The sequence below is a fragment of the Psittacula echo genome (assembly GCF_963264785.1).
Source record: "Psittacula echo genome assembly, chromosome: 6".
In the NCBI taxonomy this organism is placed as follows: Eukaryota; Metazoa; Chordata; class Aves; order Psittaciformes; family Psittacidae; genus Psittacula; species Psittacula echo.
The window spans coordinates 19,023,723-19,040,807 of NC_137743.1; the positions used below are offsets into that span (position 1 = coordinate 19,023,723).

At 41.0% G+C, this 17,085-nt stretch overlaps 1 protein-coding gene across 1 annotated transcript; it reads left to right on the plus strand.

The window, feature by feature from the left end:
* Positions 1-7,916: 7,916 nt before the first annotated feature.
* On the plus strand, positions 7,917-15,386 carry ANKRD1 (ankyrin repeat domain 1; the record flags this gene model as incomplete). Its single annotated transcript, XM_080620542.1, has 9 exons — positions 7,917-7,943; positions 9,360-9,539; positions 11,319-11,456; positions 11,547-11,654; positions 12,255-12,353; positions 13,404-13,502; positions 13,647-13,745; positions 13,914-14,012; positions 15,276-15,386. 9 exons carry the CDS (start codon positions 7,917-7,919, stop codon positions 15,384-15,386), a joined length of 960 nt encoding a protein of 319 aa, XP_080476668.1.
* Positions 15,387-17,085: the final 1,699 nt, after the last annotated feature.

Below are 17,085 nucleotides of genomic sequence, written 5' to 3' on the forward strand. Positions count from 1 at the left end.
GATGCTTGCTCTTAATTTCTTCAAGTTTAACTAGAGGTGGTATCACAAATTCAGTGTGTGAAGTCCCTGTGTTTGTGCTTCTGGGGTAAAGGCTGCACATGGCAGTAGCCTCAAAAATTAAATAACCATTGTAGGATGTAAAACACACTAATAGTGTTCTTACTGCTGGGTGGATGTTCAAAGCACTTGTCAGTGTTTCATTTCAGCTGTTTTTGGAATATGTTTTTCTCTTGTTGCAGATTTGTTGACTGACTGACTTTCAGTCAAAGAAACAATTCTTATATCTTGGCAGGTCTCTAGGTCACTTAGCAGAGATTTCTGATAGGAGGTGACAAATATCACACATATACCTCTCAGGTGAATTTTTTTTTTTCCCCTTAAAAGTGAAGTAAAATTTTCCCCTGATTTCTACTATCAAACACTAAAAGAGGGAACCCTATAGGAAATTGCAAGGAAAACCACAAATTCCTCTGTACCTGGCTACAAACTCAGCAGTCTGGCATGCCAAGCTAGCATGCGCAAATATAAGAGTTTGTTACTGTGAGTGTGACCTTGGATAAATAAGGCTCAGTAACATTGAAAAGTAAAGACAAAAAGGTTTTCTAGGTCTATTTGGGCTGGAAATCAGAAAATGTTCTCAGTCAGAGATGTCCTTTACTTCCTCACTTCACGAAAGCTGGGAGCTGAGGGGCATTTAGATGGACATACAATGCTTCAATATTTCTCTTCCACTTTCTGCCAAAACTAAGAATTGAAGAGACACCTTATGAAGAAAATAAAATAATTAATTAAAACTGTGCTATGTTTCACAAACTGCAGTTTCTTGGCAAAGATCCTGGTGATTTCTTGTTTCCCCCAGACCAGTTCTCCCACTCATGCTGCTAAGCAGCACAGCAATGCCCTTTCCCCTCCTCATCATGCAAAGTGTTGCTAAAGCTTAAGGTTACTCAACAGAATTGAATGATCACACACTCGAAAGAAAGACAATACAGTGGTTTGAATCACTGTCAGAGAAGGCAGCAGCCTCTTTGTTCTGTTCAGATGGGAACATTACTGAATGTGTTCACTTTTGCAGTCACCTAGTGAGAACTTTTGGCCATCTGAAAAGTTGGGCAAATGAGAATGCTCTTCAGTACTCTCAGTTTCTTGATTTTTTTCTTGCATCCATCAGAAAAAGGAAAGTATGTGTCTATTTTTATGTTTCTGCACCATGGAATGTTTCATTTGGATTAATGTCCTCTATCATCCCCCTTGATGTCCTGGGGGCATCAAGGCTTTCGCTGATGTTTCTATCATGTTATAGTGAGAACAGCCTACCCATACACTGGCTTTGCCACATGTCTGCAAAGACATGAAAACCAAAGCAAAGCTCATGGAAAATTTCTTACAGGGTATGTCAGTTGGATATGGGCAGAGCATGGGCTTAGTACAGCCTGAGCAAGAGATGGCTAGTCACAGCATAGTCATCTTTCTATCTCCTAAACTTGGATAACAACAGATTTTTTGGGGAAAAGGCCTACCCCATGGTCTCCTTATCCAACTGGCTCTGGTATGAAGATGCCTTTGCTGAGGGAAAATAGCGACAGGAGTATTTTTTGTTATTTTCTCTTGTGAAATAACAACTTACTAAAAATAATACCTGCAGATGAATATGTTGCAGTTTGCAGGCCCAGAGAAACCAATTTAGATCATTCACTCCTCTTCCCTCCTTTTTTCATGCATTTCCTACATTTTCTCCTGAAATTAAACAGAATACAGAAATCCCATGCCAAAGTGTGGTAACAGACTCTGTGTGTTACAGAAGGGCGCAAGGTTTCTTCCAAGTTCATCTTCTGACATAAATTTGCCTCTGATTACGATACTTCAGAGGAAAAGGTGGGTTTAGGTTTTGATTTTTTTCTTTGTTTATTTTTTAACTACTCTCTTCTCTAAAATTAAACTCAAACTGCATTTTTAGTATATGCACTGCACCTGTAACAGATTGATAAAAAGGAGAAAATTGATTTTTCTGTCTGTGTTTGCAGTCACAGAAATACTTACCCTCTAGCCCCAAGAGGATGATCAACATAACATGATGTAATATAAGTTGCATCAATGCTCTCCCACCCTCACTGGTATTATGGCAATGAAAGGAAATATTTGTTAAAAATAGCTTGGATACAAATCCAATAATATCTCACTGCCAATGTAATATTAACTCATGAAAGAGGGAGAAAAGCTTTTCAGCAAATTTAATGTGAAGCAGATTTACGCATTTACATTTTAATTGCAATATGTTAAAAGAAAAAAAACCCCACAAAACAAAACAAAAAACCCCAAACCTAAAAAGGTTGGATTTTCCAGGTAATAGTAGTTTTCAAAATCTCCTCAACCTGTTTCCAATGTTATAAAGGATATGGTTTCAATAAATGAGAAACAGAGAGGCTGTTGTACCTGAGTGCACATATTATACCAGTGCTGTGACATGCTATTGTTTTGCTAAAAGATCACAAAATCAATGCTCTATGAAAACATTCTCATATTTTTGAAGCAAAATCCATCCAATTCTTTCTCACCTTGATTCCCTGAGCTCCCGTTCATTCACAAGATGCAGGAACCTCCCTGAAGCACAGCATCCACTTGGGCTGCATCCAAAGAGCTCGCAGGCCAGCCTCAGTGCCAGTAAAGCAAGAAGTACCTTCCTGTTTTTCCTTAGCTCCCAGATATTTTGGCTAGCTGAAAATGCTGAAAGAGAACAACAGGCAGGCTGACTTTACATGGTTCTGGGGAAAAGGGGGGAAGGGTTAACCAAAGCTTTACCAAGAAAGAATCAGGCATGTTACATGCAGAAAATGTGAATCCATGTGGCTGGATGCAAAGCAAATCTCTTAAACCAAGTCTCTTTCCACAGGATGAAAAATCTGGGTGAGAGCAGCATTCACGTTAATGCAGTTCACTTGGCTCTTGCCAAAGCATTTCATTTCATAGCATCTGTTGGTATGATTAAAAAGCATGCATTGTATGGAATTAAAAGGATGCACTTTGGAAGAACTAAAAGCTGGCTGACTGACAGATCACAAAGTGGTGAGAGTTACGAGTGGAACTATTTCCAGAAGATTCCCACAAGGATCAGTTCCTGGTACAACATCATCTAGTATTTTAATCACGTGTCCAAACAATGGCGTAAAATCAGTCCCAAGATGGCTGGGGGCTGGAGCACTTACTGTGTAAGAAATGGCTGGGTGAGGTGGGCTTGTTCAGCCTGAAGAAGACAAGGTTTCAGGGAAACTAAGAGCAGCTTACGAGGAGGTTACAAACAAAGCAGAGCCAGGCTTTACCAAGGTTTATATGGAGGTTCATGGGAAAAGAACGAGAGACTATGAACATACATGAAAACAGGGGAAGCTTCAACTTCATATAATGAAAAAAAGCTAACTATGAGTATGTTCAGGCATTGTATGAGGATGGCCAGGGAGGTTATGAAATCTCTATCCTTGGAGGTTTTCAAGTTCTGACTGGATGAGGCCCTGAGCAACCTTACCTGAATTCAATTTTGACTTTGTTTTGAGCTGAAACTTGGACAAAATGACCTCCCAAGGTTCTCCCTATTATCCCACTTTATAATTTGATTGATTCCATCTGGAGAGTGACTTGGGAATTGCGTTAGATAACTGTAACATGTGCTGTAATGTAATGTTACAGGGAAAAGCAATGTTTGGATGTTATTTGGCTACTGGTAAGCATCCCCACACAAAACTTGCCACCTTTGCAGGGTGAAATTCCAAAACTAGGCAGCATTTCACATGGGTCTTCATGTTACCCAAAACTATAGCATCCCCTTACATTTATAGAGCAAAAAGACATTGCACTACTGGGCGAGAGGGAGCACTTAGGAGCTGTCAGGCAAAGGTATACAAGATTCAATAACTGCAGTCTTTAAGTTAAGACAATGTGTAAACCAAAATAAAAATAAAGTTAAAAAATGTCACAGCTTCTATGGAGTGAAGCTGAATTCTCCCCTGCTGCCAGTCAAAAGCCATGCTTTACTGCAGAGCAGGTTGTCAGTGTAGGTACCTGTTGGATCATGACTCAAGTGATCAGGGTTTGCAGGCATGCTCTCACTGTAAGGGTAGTAACTTCTTCTGCAGTTCTCTACTTCAAGCACTTTTCCTTTCCTGACAGATTCAGAGCTGTTGTGGAGTACTTATGAAGGGCAGAAATCTTTTCGACAACTCCACATTGAGAAAAGCCTTTTTGCAGCAGCTGAAAGAATATTGTACTTCCTTGACCACACAAAAATGTAGTCAGAGGTAATATGAACAGAGCATCAGCATGGGTGTGCTGGAACTGCAGGACCTTGACCTATGTTGCTGACTATGAAGGTCAACTAACCAGTAGATAAACCCATTTGATCACAGATAATAACCCCTCTGTTGTGTTTTGCTGCACTTGCTTGTTAACTGAGATCCATTAAGGTGAATTAGCCAGATTCATGTTTTGTACAAATGCCACAAATTTGAATTTATCTGAAGTTGCAATTAAGCTTATGGCTTCAGATAAATTCAAATCTCTTCTTTTGAAATAGAAATTACAGTTGGCTTTTGTTTTGTTTTGTTGTTTATTTTTCTGTTATGTGAAATCCCCAACTCTAATGACATTTGATGAGGGGGTTTTTAAGCCCTACAGTAAGTGATGCAACTATTGATTCATTGTCGGTTTGGGTTTTGACACCAGAGGACGGTGCTAGACAGACCAGCAACGCGTCAAGACTATGACTTCTTTCTTTATTTGATAGCAAAATCTGAAGAAATGGAATTATAACCTCATCCTTTAATTTGATAATTTCTCATAATCTAATTTTGTAGTTAAAAGTAACTTTATTTTCCTAGGTGAAATAATTTATTTTTTTTCCCTCCTAAGAAGACAACATGTTTCTCTTTAGTAGAAAATATTTTTTTTTACACAAAAATATACATTGAGAAGAAGCCTCCAAGTTGTTTTAAACAGATGTTGTATCAATTCCCTCATCACTTTCAAAAACACACACAGACTTATACATTACTATGTTGAAAAAGTTCGATTTTTTTCATACTCTTACTTATTTAGCAGCAGGAAAAAGGCAGAGACAGCCAGGCACAGAGGCATTCCAAAGGGCAACATCTTCAGATGCAAGGGCAGAGCCAAGGGCTGAGTGCTGGAAAATGTAAGATAGCTGAGTACAGCAGTGGAGCATTGGGAGCATGATGGTAATACACATGACAGGAGGTGGCAATATCATCTGTATCATACATAATGCTTTCATTCTACCATTAACTTCTTTAAAAATTAATTGCAAAAGCTCTTTACACTATTCAGACAATTTCTCTATGGATAGCAGGGAACAGGGCATGCCACAGTTTTCTCTCTGTCAGGCTGAGCCACTGCCTTTTTGTGTTTTTCTCTGTGAAGCTTTTTTTGTGGCAATATCCAATTGTCTTACACCTTGCAGATCATTGCTATGCCCTTATCCTTCAGCAGAGTGGCAAGAATTTTTCAGATTCCCGTTACAAGTCTCCCACTGACCATCTGCCATAACCACCTTAACGAGAAATCACTTGTTGAAAGGTGATTAAGTGGTTTCAGTCCAGGACAAGGTTCCAAGCTCATTATAATACTTCCCCCTCCGCTTTTAAGCAGTAGCGATAAGCCAAGAGTCTTAGCTGTTATGAATCAGTGCATTTCTACTATTTCAGTAGGGTTACCTTGGTTTACATGACATTTAGCTTAAAAGCATTTAGGTTAATTTATATCCCAGGCTTTGGTTAAAGTGTGTTTCTGTGTGCCACCATTTTCACATAGAAACTCAGGATAATCAAGGAAGATTCTTTTCTAGTCTTTATTATTCTTCTAGTCACCAGGGATAGGATAATAATTACGGAATTATCTCTACATAAGCTAGGGTTTTTTTGTAGTATTCGTGGTGTGAAAATGGGTTTGTGTTTCCTCTCAGAGCACAGGTTTCCTGTATAGCTACTCTGGCTCTGGATTTACGTACCATTTGCAGAGGAAGATCTATCTGTTTAAACCTTCCAGTTCAGGTTTTGATGAGTCAGTTTTATATATCAGCTTGAAGTAAGCTTCAAGCAGTGAGGCCAGAGATAGTTTACAGCTTCTGAAATAGTTTTTGTTCTTAAAGCAAACCTCTATATTTCCCTTCTTACATCAGGTCTTTGCTGTGATCTGTTTCAACTAAACTAGAAGTGGTCTTTGCAGCCACCCTGTTAGGGCTCTGGATTTCAATACAATCTCCCAGATGAGCGTCACAAAACAAAATAAAGGGAGGGAAGCCATTACAGCACATTCATAAACAAGAAAAAGCCAAACCAAGCTGCCTCTTATCATAGAGACATATAGCAGGAATACAAAATAGCTGTGAAAAAAAGCCTGGCAGTGTGATTAAGGACATATCACTTGGGGGGAATGATGGCCTGGCTGTACTTGGGTTTGGAAAAAAATGTTTTGAAAGGTTCTCCTGCTGCCACATACTCTTATTTTAGTTCTGGGGCTCATCCTCTAATGCCGTATATATTTTGAGTAGTAAAGAAACCACCTGATGTCCAGCTTAATTTCAGGGAAAGGGAGGGCATAGGTATGATGGGCACTAGAAGACAAGTTTGGAGGTACTCGGATTACTGGGAGATAGTTCAGGGAGACACCTTGAAAGGTCAATGTCAGGAATGCAGAATGCTAATGATGTTAATGATATAAACAACACCCAAGATAGTTAGATCTTGATTTGGTGAAGCACTTATGTACATGTTGTACTTGAGGCACCTGAGCAGTTGTATTCATTTCACCCAGGTGACTTGGATGCCTACAGCCAGTCTTCTACCTCACCAGACAGGAGATCCAAGCGTTGCAGAATGACATGGCACAAGAAGAGCTTTTCCAAAGGACTCAACAACTCCTTTTCCCCCAGACACATACATCATCTGTATATATTTGTCTGTACTCCACCTTATCTCCAAAAATGAACTAATTACATCTGCTCCCTTATTCTCTCATATCCAAAAAGAAAATACTGCCTCAGGAAACACTATTAATTTTATCTTCTTTTTTGGACATCGTTTATTATTCTGCTTAAGATCACTGACAAAGTCCCAGAAACAAAAGCTTACTGTTTCAAGATCTTACGTCGATTGTAACTTATTGTGTCATAGGCCCTTTTGGCACCACAGACATCATTCCAGCTTAGTAATCCCGTCAGAGAATTCCTTCCAACAAATATAGGAGACTGCCATCACAATGAGAAAAATCCTTTCCCCTAAAACTGTTTATCATCCAAGAATAAATAGCAATGAAAATAATGGCTTTCCAAGACTTAAGGAAATTTAAGTGGTTTAATTAATTAAGGAAATATTAAGGGGTCATAATCCGTTTATCAGGAAGATATTACTACAAGTATTGTGCATAACCCACTTACCCTTTCCAGTGTCTTACAGTCATTTGAATGTCAGTTCACAGAAAACATTAAAAAAAGAGATGATGAAGTTATAATGCTATATCAACAGACAGCTGTCCTAGTGGGCACTGGGAACGCAGAATGACTCGCATTGCTGAGCCATGCAGTCATTGCCAAAGGAATGATGAGCTCACATTTCATTCCGATTCACATATTCGGTGTGGTTAGACTGTGAGGCTCATCCTTCCTCGCCCAACTGACGCCCCCCTCCCTGCCTCGACACCAGATCTGGCTCATTAACATGTCTGGAATGAGCGTGAGCCTACCTCTCAGCTGGCAAGCCCAAGGGGCATACTTGGATTCCCAGGTTGGAAGATTATCTCATTCAAGCACAGTTGTCCCAAAGCTATATAAGCAAAGCTAGCGTGGTGGTCCCTGCAGAGCTGGCCTGAGCCCTTGGGAGTTTCAGCTGTACAGGAATACAACACCAGCAAATATGATGATGATGAAAGTAGAAGAGCTGGTAGGTACAACCTTCTTTCACTTATTCATAATTACTTTTCTTTCTAGACTGTCATTATACCAGGCAGAGAGGCTACCTTTGTGGATCATTGAGGTGATTTAGAGGGTTACCAGCACTGCTGAACTCCAGGTGCAAACCCTGTATATACTGCATGCTATCGTATTATATTTTCTCTTTAACTTTTCCTTGTGAAGGGAACACTGACATAAGCATGTAGCAGTTTGGATTTTGCATCAGAATATAGTTGACCACAAAGAAGAGACTAAGCAAAATTTAGCTATGTATTTCCCTCACTCACTGCTGCTCATGATGTAACAAGTCTTTGAAAAATAATGTCTAAACCAGTCCGCAAGTAATGGGACATTCCACTGCAGGGTTCAGACTAAGAATGCCTGATATAATCAATAAACTGGGAAAACAGGAAAGATCCAATAAAACACTGGAACATCATGCAGAAACTGCCTTTTTTTTTTCCCCAGATGGGTATGTTAAGATGCAACTGCCATGCAGCCTATTTAATGCTGTCTCAAATTCTTTGGCAAGTTTCTGTGGTTTTAAACTCTGTAACAAACACAATTTTACTAGGTGATGAATAGAAAGGCAGTCTAGGCTATATGAATTACTGAACCACTCTCAAAACACACAACAGCCTCTACTAAGTTTAATAAGTTATCTCTTTGTACATACTTAATTGAGCATCAGAAATATTTCTGGAAGCTATTGAAAGCTGTGCTCCTGCACAGCATCACATAGATTTGCACAGGAACTACCTTCTGCTATTTTGCTATAAATGGGGACTTTGGTACTGACGGCAATGGGTAAAACCAGCCTTGAAATTACTCATCAACTTGAGTTAACTGCACTGGATGTGTTTCAATAAAACTGCAAGGTCCCAAGGGAGAAAACCTCTCCTTCCACTCTACCTGCTCAGTTCCTCTGATTAACACCCAGTGGGTGCTGATGACTGGTCTGGGTGGCTTTTTCCACCACAGCCTTTCACAGGCTTCTGATGAGTCTGACCCATGCTGGCGAGTGAACAAACAAGAAAACCCCAAACAAAAAGGATGCTCTTCCCAACTCCCTGGCTTTTGTCTGCACAGCTGCACCTCAGCCCCAGCCAGGCAGGGAGTTGGACTGTGAGTTTGCCTCACAGATCTCAGTCCAAGCCCTGAATATGCCAAGGGAGGGGGTTGCTGCGTGGATGTGAAAGATCTGCCTGCAAGTGAGATTGCTCTAGCCATTCACACACACAGTTAATCCAGGCACAGGCGGAATGAGGTCTGCACTCTGTCTGTCACACTCCTAGAGTAGGACAGGAATGACATGCAATTAGCCCCTAGGTAATCCATGTTCCCAGGGGGTGGCTACTGCAGTCATGAAACTCTTGCTTATATCATATCATGTTTGCTTTTACAGGTGACTGGGAAGAGAGTGGACGATAAAGAGACTGGCAGCTTCCTCCCTGAGGACTTCAAAAATGGAGAGTATGAAGCTGCTGTAAGATTAGAGAAGCAGGAGGACCTAAAGACAGTCTCTGACCACACACTGACCCAAGGTGATCTGGCTTATGAGAAGGAGAAAAAACTAGAAGCAGAGGTAGGCTCTTGGGTTTTGCGCCTGGCTTTTTATCATCCTGTGTGCACGTTCTGCTGCTGCCCTTGAAGTTTTGCCTCTTTCTAAGTTAGAAATATATGCATGGTAAGCTAGATAAACCTTTGGGAGATCACCACCGAAGTCCATTGAAGGCAATGGAGATGTGCTGACTCCTTTAGGCTATGGGTGCAGGCAGGCAGTAATGCTGTGAAGCAGAACCCAAAACTCTCCACATAATGTCTGAATGAAACCCTACAGTCTTCCTCCTGCGCAGATACCCCTCTGCTAGCTGCCAGTAAGGGGGCAGCAATCATGGCCAGTAAGACACCTTCAGCTTGTGCACCTAAAGACTGCTACCAATAATTGCTAACTCAAGAAAGACATAAGAATGCATTTCATCATTATCGACTGTGAAAATGTTCTTTTTATGAAAAAACTGCATTATGCATTTAGGAAAAAAATCATAAATGAAAATTATACAGGTCTACAGAAAAGTACCATTTTGTATTCCTGGAGCATGACAATTCTCCCTATATCCCTAAGAATGCATGCTTTTCTCTCCCCCCCCAAAAAAAAACCCAAACCCAACCACAGTAGCTGTAACATCACAAATTCTTTGGTGAATAAGCAATCAATTGGCCTAAAAAATTAAAGTTATTTGGGAATGAAAAAGTTTAACTAGCGCAGGGTATAAGACTGTTCTGAAAAAAGAAGGGGGAAAGTGAGCCTAAGAAATATTAAAACAGACACTACTGAACTTCATCTTCAACAGAGAGATCAATACTTACTACAGAGGTTGTATGAGTTCCTTCAAAACAGTGTCCTAAGAACATTTGGGGTTTCCAGTTGGCTCATTCTTCCAACATAATTATTTTCCATTAAGTCAATGATTTACCCTAAATGCAGAGGTCAAACCCTAAATGCAGAGAACAACACAAAGAAGAGGTGAAAATAGCTTGAATCAGAATTCAGTTTAAAAAAAAAAAATATACCATATGACAGAGTCTCACCAATGTATTTACCCTTAATGATTCCATGGGACAGAGTCTGTCATGTGTATTAGTGAGTTACCCCTTGTTTATGAATCCCCCTTCTGCAGACAAGGACACCTCATGGTACTTGGGATCTCAGTTCAGGCAGCACACTTGCACTTAATGTTAGCAGTGCCCCATACCGACTTTGTGCAGGGGTGCATTTTACAAGCAGGCTTGAAGAAGTCTTAAACTTTTATTGAACTGCCCCTCCAAGAATACTGAGGACATTCTCTGTAGCTTACCAAAACGTAACACTTGCTGACTGAAATGCCAAGATCAGTATAAACCTTGCTTTTCACGTACGGGTATATTTTTCATCAGAGGATTAAGTTAGAACAAGTCAGGGGCTGTATCATTAAAGAAATAAAAACATGTGGTGGGAGTCAGCTCAAACTGCAGACACTTCCCAGCTCTTGTAAGCTGCACATGAGATTTCTGAAGTTGTTGGTCCAGAAGGGGCTGCAGTGCTGCTCTGAGTCCTGGCCTCACAGAAACCAAAATTTCATGCTATTTAGCCCGCAACATATGGCTGAAGCAGCATTTAGGAAGAGGTCTGGTGTTGTATGAGAAGCTATAGATGATGTAGCATTTCTCACACCCTTAGTAAATTATTCTAACATTCAATTAGGCTGTATAAAAAAAGCCTTAACTGAATTCAGCTCAACAGTACCACACACTGTCCTGCCACTCTGAAAGGGAGAGGCAGTCACACTTGGCTCATCCTGCTGACTTCCCCAATTTGTTTCAGCTGAAGAAGAAGAAGTTACAGGAGAGGTCAAAACTTGAAAACTTGGAGGATCTTGAAAAACTTGTTCAGCTGAAGAAGAAGAAAAGATGCAAGAAAGTGAAAGTGCCCGTTTTAAAGGAACCTGAACCAGAAGTTATAGTAAGTTATTTCAAAGTACCTTCTTCTGGGAAAGCACTGATGGGGTTTTGTGCCACACACATTTATGCACTGTATATTTCTTACTACCAGACAGGACCAGTGGATATCCCCACATTCTTCAGAGCTGCACTGGAGAATAAGTTGCCAGTAATTGAAAAATACCTGTCAGCCAAAGGGGATCCCAACGTCTGTGATGAGGTACAAACTTGCTTCTAACTGCAAAGCCTTCTTTGGAAGAAAGGTTATTACAGAGCAAAAATAACTTTACCACTAGGTTTTGTAGCTTCCACACTTATAAGGAGAAAAGAAGGGGGGTGGGGATGGTGGGGGGGAAGGAAGTAAAGTTATCTAGTGATATTAACTCAAAAGAATATGGTTAAAAGAAAGCTGTCGGTGCCCAGGAAACCCTGATTTTCTGTAACAGGTGATCTTCCAATGGTACAGATTCAGAGACAAGAAATTTGTCAGCTGAACAACAAAAAAAGTTATACTGCCTGCCCTCATGCTCCATAATGTAAAATCTGCACTTGCAAAATGCAGCAGAGCATGTTGGATTTTAAAGTTGAATGGCATACTGCAAATATTTCTCACACCCTCTAAAATGCTGGGTAGGAAGCTCTCAGCTATCAAGTTGCTATTAAAATTAACAGATCTCAGGTCTCAAATGTATTAGCTCTTGAAAATGAATCAGCATAAAGTATGCATTTGCTACCATCCTAGGGAGGAGGGGAGGAAAGATTTAAAGGTATCTTTCTGTGCCATATTTACTGTCTGACTTTGCACTGTTTTAATTGCCAGTACAAGCGCACTGCCTTGCACAGGGCATGCTCTGAAGGACATCTAGAGGTGGTGAAAAAACTGGTGGAAGCCGGAGCTCAGCTTGAACAGAAAGACATGGTATGCTCATCACCTCACACTCCTTTCAACAAAATGCTCATTGTTTTCTAAGTGCTTATAGAAGTGCTTCTTGTAGAAAAGGAGCTTTAAAAGACTTTGCAACGGCTTTTCTGTTTGTCCTTAAAATCACACTGTTGAGAAGAGGTTTCAGGAGGGGGGTGTCTGCCTCCCTTTGCCGAAATGGTTGCTGGAAAACACAGAAAGCGGAGGAACACATTGGCCTGTAGACTGCCACAGGCAACAAAGCCCAACGTAGAGAGCTGAGGTCAGGCTACCACATCAGCCTGCTGGCAGGTGGTGGAGATAGCACTGTCTCACACATGTATCCAGGGCTCAGCGCAACACGTACATTCTCCACTGGGATTTCAAACTGTGCTTGGAAGAGATCCCTGCTCCTCTGGAATGCCAACCACAAGGGTAGCTGAGTATCAACAGCTTCTGCAGCTGGTTTTTTTGCTTCTCACTCCCAGGCTCTTCATCCCTTTGCTAAAGAGTCAGAACTGGTCAGCCTTGCTCCCCCTTGCTTAACACAGCAGTGCTCATGGAGAGAATAAGAACCAGGAGGAAAGACAGGCCAAATGAGACCGTTAGGGGACATTCCACTCCTCCCAGAAGAGCTCTAGGGCAGAGAAACTTAATCTTGCAGAGGAAAAGGGTTCTAATTCACTTTGTGGTCCTGCATAAGTTGTTTGCTTGTTTGTTTTAAAGACCACTAGTCTTCCCCTTGATCTTCATTTTCTATGCATTTAGAACCCTAAAGACATTGAATAAAAATATTAACTAGTACGTACCAGCCACAAAGCTGGCTAAAGATAACTTCTAGGTTCACAGAATAGACAAAACACATCTACTCTCATAGCAGTGTCGCCAAGATCTCTGTCTTTAAGAGCAAAATACAGCAAGTGTGAAGAGTGAGAAACTCATGGTACCAAAGAATTTAGGGCAAAATAAAAGAAGGTGTTACTAGAAACAACTCAGTGATCACAGTGAAATGCTTTCTTCAAATATAATGATGAGTTAAATTACTTTCCATTTGTTTTCCTTCTGCAGCTTGAATCTACAGCCCTGCACTGGGCATGCCGTGGGGGGAACCTGGATGTTCTCAAATTCTTACTGGACAAAGGGATAAACAGAAATGCAAGAGACAAGGTATGTGCTTCTGGGGCTCTGCAGCTTTTTAAATTGGAGATGAAAAGCTGACCCTTACTCCAAGTAGATCATGTTTGGCAGCTGTTCTTGGAGTGGTCATTACCTGTTTCATGCTACTGACCACTTCCTCCTCTCACCTCTCAGCTGCTCAGCACCCCTTTGCATGTGGCTGTGCGAACGGGTCGGTACGACTGTGGGGAGCACCTCATTGCCTGTGAAGCGGATCTCAATGCCAGAGACAGAGTAAGTACCAATGACTTCTTACCTGTCAGCTATCAGGTAGAATCAAGCTGCTGTCTGCCTTGATAGTTCCCATTTGCCTTTGTAAAAATCCCTGGCTGCATGGCTGGGGCTGGTCCCCAGTGCCGGATCAGTGGGACTGACGCCGTGGTCCATGTCTTTTGCCTCTAGGAAGGAGACACACCGATGCATGATGCCGTGAGGCTGAACCGCTACAAAATGATCAGGCTTCTGATTCTCTATGGAGCAGATCTAACCATAAAGAACTGCGTAAGTAATACCCAAAAAACCCCCAGTGATTCAAATGCTTTGGAATAAACTTCCCTTCAGAGCCGTTTCATAGGTTTCAAGGCTGGGAGAGACTATTTTGAACAGTCTTAATTAGATCACTTCAAGCTAATTAAAGCAGAGCTGACAAAGGGAAAGTATAACTTGGGAAGATTGGAGAGAATAAGAAAAACCTGTACCTCTTTTAAAGCTAGATCCCATCAGCTACAATTTAAAAGAACATCACAGATTTGTAGGATTTTTTCTAATTATGGACACAACAGATTGAAAAAGCTTTAACATACAGACACTTGCTCTCTGCACAACTCCTGGGTTTCAGCCACCAATGAGATAATGAAGATCTTAGCTTGTCATAGAAATCTGCTCTGTTTTCCCACAGCTGATGACAAACCCAAGCACTACACCTGTATGACTGGCCATTAACCTGACTGTTGGGCAACAAATCCTCAAGCCTTAGCAGAGCTTCAATTTAAGAAGCCCCACACCTGACTGCTCATAGCTACCACAGCAGCAGCAGACACGTTGCTGGAGCTCTGAGACCACTTGTTAAAAATACAGCACATCACAAACCCTTTCTCCCAGAGCAAGCGGCAGTGGGATGCATGGTGTGTTTTACCAATGCCAGTTAATGTTTGATTGGCAATCAATCAAAATTTAAGAGAGCAAGGAAAAAACCAGTCACTGCCGCACTTTGCAGTCCATACTCTCAGCCCATGCTCTCTGAAGCAGTGCCACTCCCAGCATTATCCCTCATCAAGGTATGAAAACAATGACAGGTGCAGCCCTGAAGGCCAAAGACTAGCTGTCTTAGGCTTCATCTGCACACAAAGAAGTTACTCCTGTTTAATGTAGATGTGGCCCATAACTTAATTAAACCAGAACAAACTCTTATCTGAATTCTCAATTAAACCTGAGAGTGTCTCACTGAGGTTTCATCTCAATGTATTTCTAATCAGTTTAATAGATCAAAAGAAACACCTGCATGCCCTGCTAGTCATGGTATTTGCTAATACAGCTTAGACCCTCTGAAACCCAGGGAAATTTCATCACGAGTCTGACAAGGACTGGGAGTAGGTCTGTGGAGCAAAAGGACTCTGGTCTCAGGGTGGTGAGAGTAAATCTGAACCTGTGCATGCAGAAGGGTCCACATCAGGCAGATGCACTGTAAAAATATTTAGGGAAGAAAGATGGATTCAGTAATCACTGACTGAAACTAAATCTTGCTTCCTCTGCTTTTCTAACCAGCAAGGGAAAACCCCTATGGATCTTGTTCTTCAATGGCAGAACGGCACCAAAGAGATATTCAACAGCCTCAAAGACAAATCCTATAAGAGTGGCCACCCAGGCAAGTTCTGAAGACAGAAACCAGACTGCTCTTTTTGCTGCTTTTACATGCTTCATGTGCATCTGGAGAAAAATAGCCCTGAACATAGTATTTTTACTGAAAATATTTATGATACTGGATTATTTGACGTACCATCACTGAAAACTGCAAACCAAACACACAAATTCTGCTAAAAGGCAGGTTGACTGTTAAAATTCCACTGGTTCTAAAATGGCTTTATTTATTCCTATTTATTATTTATTTATTTAAAAGGTAATTTGTAATGATTCTCAATATTGTAGCTTTCTTTTTAATAGAGCTTTACATCATAATGCAATCTTTGCCAGCAACACAAATCTTTTTGTCTTAGATGGGCAATATTTCCAACTACATTAGCAACTTCCCTCAAACCTTCCAATAGCGCTAAATAGCAGATACTTGCAACTGTTGCCTTGACTTTGCCAAATTCTCACTATTAAAATAGTATGCTAAATGAGTGGTGATATGTGGAAGAGCAATGGAAGGTGTACTAAGGTGTCAAGTGGATTTAAAGAAGCAGTTGAATAATGGAGTTTAGACAGGGTTTGAAAATTGTAGTTGGTAAGGAGCTCTAGGACAGAGCTCTAACCATCATGTAACCATTTGGGCTGTGGGATTCAAATGCAATGTTATGAAGGTGAGAGGAGACAGCATCAAGAATGTGAATATTTTTTAAGTTAGACTACTAAGAAGTCTGATGATTTAAGAATGCAAAAACAGATTATGTATATTTGTAAATTTGTACTGCTTTTTCTGTACATTTTGTACTGATCTATTTCAGATTAAATAAACAGGGTAGTTCTTTTTATTTGCTGGAGTGGTGTGCATGCACAGGGTCATTCTGTCTCTCCATAAAGAAAGCTCATGTCTTGGTCAGAAAGCTCAGAAAAAGTCTCAGCTCCCTAGAGCAGCCCGCCCTTGAGCTACCTCCTTGTTACTGCAAGATAAATGCCACCTCTTACTTATTTCGTGAAATGGAAACACATACACAAAAGCAGAAAGACACTACTTGAGTAGTCAGTAAAACAAAGCTATGGTTTTATTACTGAGTTTGATTTAAAATCTCAGTTTCTCAGCCAATCAGTACTTACTATGTGGAGCACATGAGACAGCTTCAGATATCCAAGCCAAGGACAATGCAAGTTCTGCTAGGAAAGGCAGACACCTCTTCTTTTGTTTTTGCCAGCAAGGGCATCAACATCCCATTTCACTGGGACATGATGCATTCACTGAAAATCCTGATGCCCCATGGCACGGCCTCCCTCAGAAATTCATGACAGGCTCCTGAACACCTTCACCAAGCTCTGTCACTTGGCTTCCAGCCATGAGGCTTTACTGTCTGGCCAAAGCAATGTCCTGGGCAATGAGGTGGGGTCAGGAGCAGACAGTGATAAATAGTTGTCACAGGAGTGCTAACTTTGGAGACTAAGTGAATTTACAGAAACCCTGCACAGGAGCAAACAGAAGAAACACCAGTTCTGCCTGCAGCCAGCTATCCTAGACTGAAGCCAACTGTTTTAGACAGATGAGACTTTTCTCACACAAGCACCGTAACTCACGAGTGTCACCTTGCCAGCCATAGGCCTTATTTGTGAACACACTCTTCTTCATAAAAATTATGGCACACCTCTGCTCACTGCCCTTCTCTGAAGCCACTACTTCACTACTTGTTTGTGCACAATTACCCAGACA